Source organism: Oryzias melastigma, linkage group LG1, assembly GCF_002922805.2.
Source record: "Oryzias melastigma strain HK-1 linkage group LG1, ASM292280v2, whole genome shotgun sequence".
Classification (NCBI taxonomy): Eukaryota; Metazoa; Chordata; class Actinopteri; order Beloniformes; family Adrianichthyidae; genus Oryzias; species Oryzias melastigma.
Genome location: NC_050512.1, coordinates 8,105,146 through 8,115,070, shown reverse-complemented (window position 1 = coordinate 8,115,070; position 9,925 = coordinate 8,105,146). Strand labels below are relative to the sequence as shown.

Genomic DNA, 9,925 nt, shown 5'->3' with positions numbered 1-9,925 from the left:
AAATCCTTTATCTACCACGCTCGCCTTCTACTGTGTTTCTTCCGGGTTCCAGCGTCTGGGTCGCTACGTGTTCTGTAGTCATGACAGATGCAGCTAACAGGACAAAGGTCAACGGGACAGTGCAAAATGAGAGATAATACGTTTAGTGGACAAGCCTTCACATTAGCACTGAGCACATCTCTGAGATGCCCTCTTCATGCTAACATATCCCCTTGACATTTTGTCATTGTCAAGAACAGTAAATGAGGAAACATCCATCACATTCAAGAAAGGAAATGCCACTTGATAACCATGAACAGATTCAGGTTTGACATACATGAAAATGAAAAACTGTACTGTTTAATCACCATTGAGGATGACCATAGCATGTAAAGCTGTTCATGATATTCAAAGTTGGCATCAAATCATGGCTAATTCAATTTTTGGAAACATATGAAAGTTGCAAAATTAATTTTTAAAGGAATGAAAGTAAAAGAGAATGCATATAAATTTGTGAACTCAAGTAAAGTGTGTACAAAAGGTAAAACCATTCAGATACAAAATAGGGAACCAGATGAAAATGCTAAAACAAAAAAGAAAACAAAAAAACACTTAAACTGTGATATGCAGTTCAAACTGGTCCTTCTCAAATTTGTTTAAATAGGTAAAGATATCAGAAAACCTTATTCATCCCAGTGGGAAATTGCATTTACAGCAGGGCTCCTATCATCAAATTTCAACACGGTGAGTTATAAAATAAAGAAAAAAACTATTTTTTACAATACAGCCAAGTGCAATTTTGAAGTGTTCAAACTGACAGTGTGTAACATGAAATCTACAGAACTATCACGTTTGCTTACATGAGGTAAGCCATTCCTTCTCGAAGAGGCAGTTTTATTGCCACAGGAAGGAAAGACTTTCTGTGGTTCTCAGTTCTTGGTAATCTTTCTGCCTCCTTAGCTTGTTTACATTAAAAGTGGGGTCATCTGGACCCCACAAGACAGTGCGCAGGACTTTTTTTAATCATTAATTTTTGAGTGTCACTAATGTCCATGGCAGACATAAAACCCCGTCTCCATTTGTCCACATTTGTCATGGAAGGAATCACACATCAATACGTGGTTGGAGTCATCTGTACCCCAGAGAGAGCGGAAGGGGGGGTGGGGGGGGGGGTTCTTAGTCTTGCTGTCTATGGGCTGTATTAATCCAGGTACTATGGGGAGGGGATGGTTTGAATTATCTAGGACATCTAGTAGGCGTAAATATTAACTTGAAAGAAGTAAAATGATTGAGGTTCTTTGTCTCAATTGACGCTCATCTTGCACACTTAACTGCTTGACAGTTACAGTTTATTCAGATTCAAAAGCTCAAGAGCCAGTAGTTCTGAAAATCCATCCATCCATCTTCTTGACCGCTGTGTCCCTTTCGGGGTCGCGGGGGTGCCGGAGTCTAACCCGGCTACTGATGGGCGAAGGCGGGGTACACCCTGGACAGGTCGCCAGTCTGTCGCAGGGCAGTTCTGAAAATGTTTTAAAATATAGTTTTTAAAAAAGGTTTCCTAAAGTTTAGGAAATTTCCGCTAACACAACCGGCTAAATGTGCAAAAATGTCCGCATTTGACCAGAGGCCCCTCGGTTTTGAAATAAACAAATTACTTCAGTTATGTATAACCCTGTTTAATTAGTCTCTTACTCAAATTATAGTAAAGTTCAGAAACACAGGCTGGTAAAGTTGATCAATAGGGCTTCAAGTAAAAAAGAAACTCAAACTCCAGAGTCATATTTGGAGTGTGTTAATTGACAGTTTCCCAGAGGAATAAGCAATGATAACCCAACAGGGGTGAAAGAAGAAACAGGTAAAATGTTAACATTGACTGTGAGGTTCTTGAAACTTTCTCAGATGAGACTCAGCAATCCTGTGCGGGGAAACCCCGGAAGACAGCTCAGAGAAAGAAGAAACTGGTTCATCTCCAAGACTAAGACATTGAATTTAAGGATAATGTACAAATGTGCTTACATTTTGTTACCAAGAAATGTGTGTTATCTCCTTAATACCTACCAGGAAGCATTAGCAGAGTCAGAGCAATAGAAAGCAGCTTTAGAGGAGAAAATGAAGTCAGCTTATTACGTAATCTGCAGGCAGGAAAGTAGTAATGGAAAGACAGGTCTATACAGTTCAAAAGTATGCTGATGGACCTGATGAACACAAAGCACGGTTTGTCGCTAATAGCTATAGTGAAAAATAAGGAAAAGAATTCAGTTAGACATTTGCACCCCATGCAGACATGACAAGTATGAGAGTAGTAACGTCTGGTTCTCGCTGTACCCAGAAGCCTGACAAAACGGCATGGAAGGGTGGATGTTTCCATTTAGTGCCATTGTTAACCTATGGTGTAGTGCAAACCAGGCGTGAAGTGCCGCAATCCTCCGTGGCCGGCTCTGCCCATACAGCGATCATTTTAGCGTCTGGTCAAGTAATCAAAATACCGCTTTGGGGTACTTTATAGTGAGGAATGAAAAGTAAAATGGACTTAAAACCCAAAGTAGATTTTTCATGATAGTGCCCCTTTAAGAAAAGCATAGTATAGGCCCTTAAAGAAATGAATTAGTTTAATTAGTAGATTAAATTGTAATTATTTTTTTTTACTCAGTATCTATTCATAAAAGTAATTCACTACTTGTTTCTTTACTATTTCTCCACTCATACAAATTTTCAAGGGAAAAGCAGCATGCACAAACGACCTACTCCTTTATTTCATTAACTTTATTTTAAAAGCAATGACCTTGTGCCAAGTATGAACATTGAAGATGTAACAATATGTCTGGAATCAGTTAAAAACTGTTTGAAACTTGTCAACATGTTCATTGTTGCAGAAAATAAAAAGATTGATTTGTCACACCCTGTGCCTGAATTTAGAAATGCAAAGCTGATGCTATTTCTCCATGCAGGCTCACTGTGAGTCTGCATGTTGCTGTGTGTGTACGTAGCAGATGTGCTGGCTTGCTCTTCAACTGCGCTTCCCTACAGGAAAAGTACCGCAGCACCTTTGGAAGCAAAAGTTTCATACAAGTGTCTTGAGTTCTGCGAATAAGCCGGGGAACATTGTACAGTATTATGTTATTAAAAGCATTTCTATAATCTTCAGAAAGATTTTCTACTCTTTGTGATTTGCTAAATTGAAGCACTCTGGACCTGATGTTTTGTTCTTTTTTTGTTGTTCTTTGTTGTTTGAGATTTTAAAAAAAATACCCTTTGGTCGTAAAAAAAAAAAAAGTAAAAGTTGGAATCATTATATAATACAAACCTTTACAAAAAACAATTTTTAGTTTTATTTTTATTTTTTTTATGCCACAATGTTACAAATTTAAACGAAAATACAGTATATCAAAATAAGGCTGTACGCAGTAATGAATATGACTGTTTAACAATAGATAAATTACACTAATTATTGCAGGTCGTGTTTAATTAATTTCACTGAAATATGATGGATGGATGGATGGATGGATAGATAGATTCCTTACCAGGAGCTGCTTGGAAAGTCATCCCAAACAGCAAAAGAGCCGTCCTTTTTTAGGTAGGATAGCTCTTTGTTGTAGCCTGTATAGAAAAATACATGGTAACGCTTTAGAACAAGATTCCTTAAACACTAATTTAAAGACATTAAAAAGCATTAGTAATGTAATATAAAGCTTCTTATAAAGATATTCATAAGCTTTAGCAGATGTCTTATACATAATTAAAAACAGGGGTGTTATATATGTCGATTATAATCAAAGGACAAGTGGGTAGATCACAGGATATCACAGATAAATTAAAAAAATAATTAAATGATATGTCAGGAAATAATCATCATCACCGTGAAGTGTGCATTAAAGCATTACATCACACCACAAAGCTATGTCCTCACGAAGATTTGTACACTTTAACTGTGTAGTTTTTGAGTCGTTAGTATATATACAGCATTTTTGACTGAGGATATAGTAGAAGTTGTCAACTTTGAAGTTGAATAAAGTGACTTGTTACATTATTCCGGGCCTTGTCTAGTATATCTGTGTTATACATGTTCTGCACTGTCACCTCACAAATCTCTATGTAGTTTATTATTAGCAGATAAACATAGAATTTTGGCAAGCAATTAATCAGAAATCCTAAGACAAACAAATTACACCTCGCAAAGCAACAGTCTTGCGCTTTGCCTTGGAAAATTGAGGCCTCTACATTATGAGTTAAAACAATTTGTTGGGCATTATCCGATTTATACCATGGTCACTTACAAAATAAATAGAGATTAATTTTGTTTTAGTATTTTATTCTTGCTAATTTTTCGGTTTAGATTGCTTCTCTTACAAAATCTGAGAATTTGATAAGTGGTTCCGCGCGTTGTCGAGTTACAGTGACAACATCATTGAGCCTTAACTGCAACGGGAAAAGAAGGGGATGTATATTCAGATTGTCACAATATGTTAAATACACCATTAGTTCAGAGAAAAGGTTCACCTCTACCTGCTTGTCTTGATCAAGAAGAAGGCAAAGTTTGTTTTAAAGCAGCCTGTGCTTTGATTTAGAGCAGGGGTAGGGAACCCTGGTCCTCGAGAGCCACTGTCCTGCATATTTTCCACCTGCTCTGACATGTTCTTATTGGCTGGACACACCTGAACCAGGTAATCAGCCATGAGTAGGGACCCATGGCAATTACCTGGCTCTTGAGGACCAGGGTACCCTACCCCTGATTTAGAGCATTTGGGCAACGTGACCAAAACTATTGATTTAGTTCTCCATGCCTCTGCTTATTGCAGTGCTATTCATGTGTTGTCCCTAGAGATTTCAGATTCCAGATGACTCGTCTGTGCTCCTGTTCTTGGCAGTGGACCTCGCCTCTGGTTCATCTTGGCCATGGACCTCACCTTTGGCACGACTCATGCCCCTAACTGTTCCCCAGTTCCTTCTGGATGATGCCCATCTGCTACAAAATTCAAACATGTAGTTCTAGAGTTATATAAGCTAGTTCTTATTTAACAGTCCTGGTACCTCTCCTGTCTGTCCTGGGAGAGGATCTCTCTTTCATGTGGACATTTCGGAAGTTTCTTTTTTTTTCCCTCTCTCTCTTATTATCAGTTTTTTGTTTTAGGAATTTTCTTTACCGAGAAGGAGAGTCTAAGGGCAGGGATGCCCAGTTTATTTTAGTCAGTTTAGTTTAGTTGTTTGTTTTTTTTAGCAACCAGTTACTGTTAATATTTTACGACTGTTTTTGGAAAGCCCATTGAGACAACTTTATTGTGATATTGGGCTATATAAATAAAACTGAATTAAAGTGAAAACTATTTTTTTTTTTTTTGGTGTGCTTCATAGACATATATTTTGCATCCTCTCCCACCAGCCAATCAGATTTGAGTATTCATCTAGACCAGTGTTACTCATTCCAGGTCCTCGAGAGCCGCCACCCTGCCTGTTTTCCAGCTCTTTGTGTACTGCTTGCTGCTGATTACCTGGACCAGGTGTGTTAATTCAATCAGAATGTGGAGACATCTGACTGAACGAATCAGCAGCTGGCAGGACTTGGAGATCTGGAAAGCAGGCAGGGTGGCGGCTCTCGAGGACCTGGAGTGAGGAACACTGATCTAGACCATGGCATAAGTTCATTTAAGTTGTGAAACACAGAAGCACAACGTTCAGAAACACAACTTTTGTTTCTCAAGGGTGTATGTGAGTATCTTTGGAGTACGACTGCAGACATAAGTCTTCAAAGTTCTGCTTATCCTACTTTACTATTGATGTGTTTTGTGCACACAAATTCAAATTTTGTGTTAACATTTGATGAATGTAAAAATTTAATTTCAGACAGCAAAAATAAAGGAAAAACATTGTCTTTGGCCATTTGTTGTTGTTGAAAAGCAGCATGTTTTCTTATAAAATTTACCTAGAAAAAAAATTTGATTAATGGTGATTAACATTACCAGTAACATTACTTTTAAGTCTATCCTCTGGCAGACAAGTAACCAGTGTAAAGACCTCAGAACTGGATTGATGTGGTCCACTTTATTGGTTCTTGTGAGAACCCGAGCAGCAGAGTTCTGAATAAGCTGCAGTTTCCTGATGGATTTTTTTGGTAGTCCTGTAAAAACACTGTTGCATTAATCAAGTCGACTAAAGATGAAAGCATGCACTAGTTTCTCCAGGTCCTGCTTAGAAATCAGATCTTATATCCTTGAAAAATTTTTGAGGGGATCATAGGCTAATTTTGTGACTACCTTAATATGTTTTTTAAAATGTAGTTCATCACTATACCCAAGTTTCTGGCCTGGTTGGTAGTTTTTAGATGGATAGATTGAAGCTCCGTAGTGACGTCCAACCTTTTTTCTTTAGCCCCAAAAACAATAACCTCAGTTTTGTTTTGTTTTGTTTAACTGAAGTAAGCTGGCGAACATCCAGTAATTCATACCCTCAATGCATTTACCAAGAGCCCGTACAGGGCCTCAGTCTCCTGGTGTCAGTCTAATATATATCTGTAAGTCATCTGCATAGCTATGGTAACTAATGTTGTTGTTGTTTATAACCTGGGCCAGAGGGAGCATGTAGATGTTAAATTGAAGTAGCCCTTGGATGGAGCCTTGGGGAACTCCACATCTAATTTCTGTTGGTTTAGGTGTGAAGTTACTAATTGACCCAAAATATTTCCTGTTTTCTAAGTACGTTATAAACCAGTTTAGTACTGGCCCAGTGAGACCCACCCAGTTTTCCAGTCATCTGAGTAGTATAGTGTGGTCGACTGTGTCAAATGTGGCATGGAGATTCGATAAAAATAGCACTAACAAATTTCCACTGTGTGTATTCAAATGTAAACCATTAGTCACTTTGGTCAGAGCTGTTTCAGAGAAACTGAGCCATAGAGTTTATGCTATTTTTTTAGTGGATAAGGTTCACATTTTGGACTTGTAGTTAATGAAACAAATGTTTATCTAATGTTTTTGATTTGGTCCTTAAAGAATTTGGCAAGTCTTCACAGGCTTTGGTAGAGTAAAGTTCTGGTGCCACTGACATGGGGGGTTTTGTCAACCTGTTGAATGTAGTGAATAAGGCCCGAGCAGTTTTTGGTAATAGTGTCAGAAAAATAGGACTTCATTGCATTGCTCAGTTGTAAATTATAAAAATGAGGTTTTTCTTTTAGATGTCATAATCAACCTGCAGTTTAGTCTTTCTCCATCTGCGTTCAGATTTCTTTCTCCATTCTTTACGAGTATGGAATTTCTCCATAGAGATTTATTCCTACCAGAGATTACCTTGACCCTTCCTAGGAGCAATACTATCTATGATATTCAATACTGTTTGCATTAAAGCCATTGACAACTTCATTGACTGAATCCCCTAAGAGGGAAGGTGTTAGAGAGAAAATCTGGTATAACATCTCCCTGGTATCTCCCTAGTCTGTTACATGTTGAGTCAACCCAAAATTGTTCCGAATGTTATTCAGGTCCTTACTAATAATAATAATAATAATGGATTAGATTTACCTGCGCTTTTCCAGACGCTCAAAGCGCTTACATTGTGTATCCATTATTCATTCAAACCTCATTCATACTTGGTGATGGTAAGCTACTACTGTAGCCACAGCTGGCTGTGGGGGCAGGCTGACAGAGGCGTGGCTGCCAGTTCGCACCTACGGCCCCTCTGACCATCACCAGAACATTCATACGCATTCACACACCAGTGGAGCCACACTGGAGGCAAGTAGGCTTAAGTGCCTTGCCAAAGAACACAACGACACTTGGCTGGCGGGAGCCGGAATCGAACTGCCTATCCTTCGATCATTGGCCGACCCGCTCTACAGCCTGAGCTGCTGTTACTCCCTTCTAAACGTTTCCAACATGGATGTTAAAATCTCTAGCAATGATTATACAGTCAAAATGAATGAATGAATGCATAAATGAACTCAACACAAATTATGGACAGCACTTCACTAAAGTCTTGGTCAAATCCTGCACAGTATCCAGGGGGCCGGTAGATATTTATAAATATGGTTTTGAGTGAGGCCTTCAGCTGTAGAGCTACGTATTGAAAACACTGAACGCTTCCAAAAGACAGCTTCTTACACTGAAACACTTCATTGAACATAAGTGCACTCCGCCACATCTGCATGTTCTTTCCTCACTGATAACACCATAGTTGGAAGGGGTTGACTGAGAACAGCTGAACTCTGGACGCCAAGTATTCAAGGCAGAAAGAATTGCGAATGACTACAACAAAGACTGTTCAACAAATCTTGGTGCACAAATTTTGCCATCATTGAGATACACTGCTTACCTAACCTAGATTTATTAATAGATAGATGCAGAGCATTTTATTAGTGATGGGAATTCCGGCTCCTTTAAGGGAGCCGACTCTTTCGGATCGGCTCACCAAAAAGAACCGGCTCTTTCGAGCTCTTCCGCGAGGGAGGGTCTAAGGACAGGGATGACCGTTCTTTATAGTCTGTTTAGTTTTTACCTATTGTGCATATTTTATGACTCCATCTGTGCATCTGTAAAAACTACAGGCATGAAGCCCAATGAGGCAAATTGAATTTGTGATATTGGGCTATATAAATAAAATTGAATTGAATTGAATTGAATTGAATTCGGCTCCCAAGCGGCTCTTTAGGTTGTTTTTTTGCTTTAAGTAATTTATTATCAACAATTATATAAAATTATGCACAAAATGAATTACTAATAAAAAAAAGCTTGTTTTTTTGTAAATATGATTTTATTTCACTCATATAAACAGAAAAATAAATATATATATATATATATATAATAAAATACAAAAGGCAACTATTTACTATTCAATAGAGCTGTTCTATCAAATTTCTTAACCATCTCTTTGTAAACAAATTCAACCTGAAAACAATATAAAAAACTGCAAACCACAACACAAAAATATAGATTAAAAAGTGCAAAGCAAAACAAAATTAACACCCAGGTCTTTAGTCCAAGTTCAGGTTGGCATTCAGAAATACCAAATGCCTCAGCTTTGAGGAGCTGATTCTGTTTCTTCTCTCAGATATTATAAGGCCTGTTTTGGAGAAGATTCTCTCAGAGGGGACTCTTTTTCTCTGTCCTTCTGTGCGCCGCGAGTGTAACCCCCTCCTCTGCGCAGCGTGAACACACGGCACAAACACATATTGACCAATTACGTGCAACATCCGGAGAAAAAATGGGAGTGAGAGAGAGGAGGCGAGAGAGAAAAGACACGGCTCCCAGTAAGGAAACTTTAAGATCGTCGAGCTGTCCCGCGCCCCCCGCCCCACCGTTTGATAAACACTGTCTTATTTTGTTTGTCTCGTGACCATTGGCTCTCTTCCTCTCTTTCCCTCTGTGTGTGCTTTGCTACTGTTGTTGCTGCGAGTGTAACTACCGCCCCTCCTCTGCTCAGTGCGAACACTCACGGCACAAACACATATTGACCAATCACGTGCGACATGCGGAGAAAAAAAGGGAGTGAGAGAGAGGAGGCGAGAGAGAAAAGACTCAGCTCCCGACTTCCGGCTCCCAGCGAGGAGCCGGCTCGCGTCGTTCACTTCAAAGAGCCGGTTCAAGAGCTGTTTCGTTCGCGACCGACCCATCACTACATTTTATCTTCCAGAGGAATTCTCTTCCGCTATCATAACAATAGCTTAAGTTAGCTATGAAGGAACTCTAGGTTGCTATTAGCAAACAAAAGACTCCTCACCTAAAGGCTGGACTCATAGTTGCAATTAATTTCCATCACAAAAATTTAACCCCCACAGTGTTTAACCCCCATAAAGACCCAGACCAATTTTCTTTAAAAAAAATGATGCACCACAAACCAAGTGGATCACAGAACCTATTTCTGATGTTTTTTTGTTACATTGTCACATGGGTTCTCGTGGCTCAAAGACAGTCCTCCCAAAATTCCACCAGCACTTTTCCTGCATTACTAGAGTAAAAAAAAA

General features: G+C 38.9%; 1 protein-coding gene across 2 annotated transcripts in view; it reads right to left on the bottom strand.

Moving 5' to 3' along the window:
* The window catches only part of LOC112137455 (complement C3), a 132,518-nt gene that overhangs the window by 106,298 nt on the left and 16,295 nt on the right, over positions 1-9,925 (bottom strand). For both annotated transcript variants that reach the window (XM_036211637.1, XM_024259793.2), the window contains exon 23: positions 3,501-3,576. In XM_036211637.1, coding sequence (XP_036067530.1) covers positions 3,501-3,576 — 76 coding nt within the window. The remainder of the gene's footprint in view (positions 1-3,500; positions 3,577-9,925) is intronic.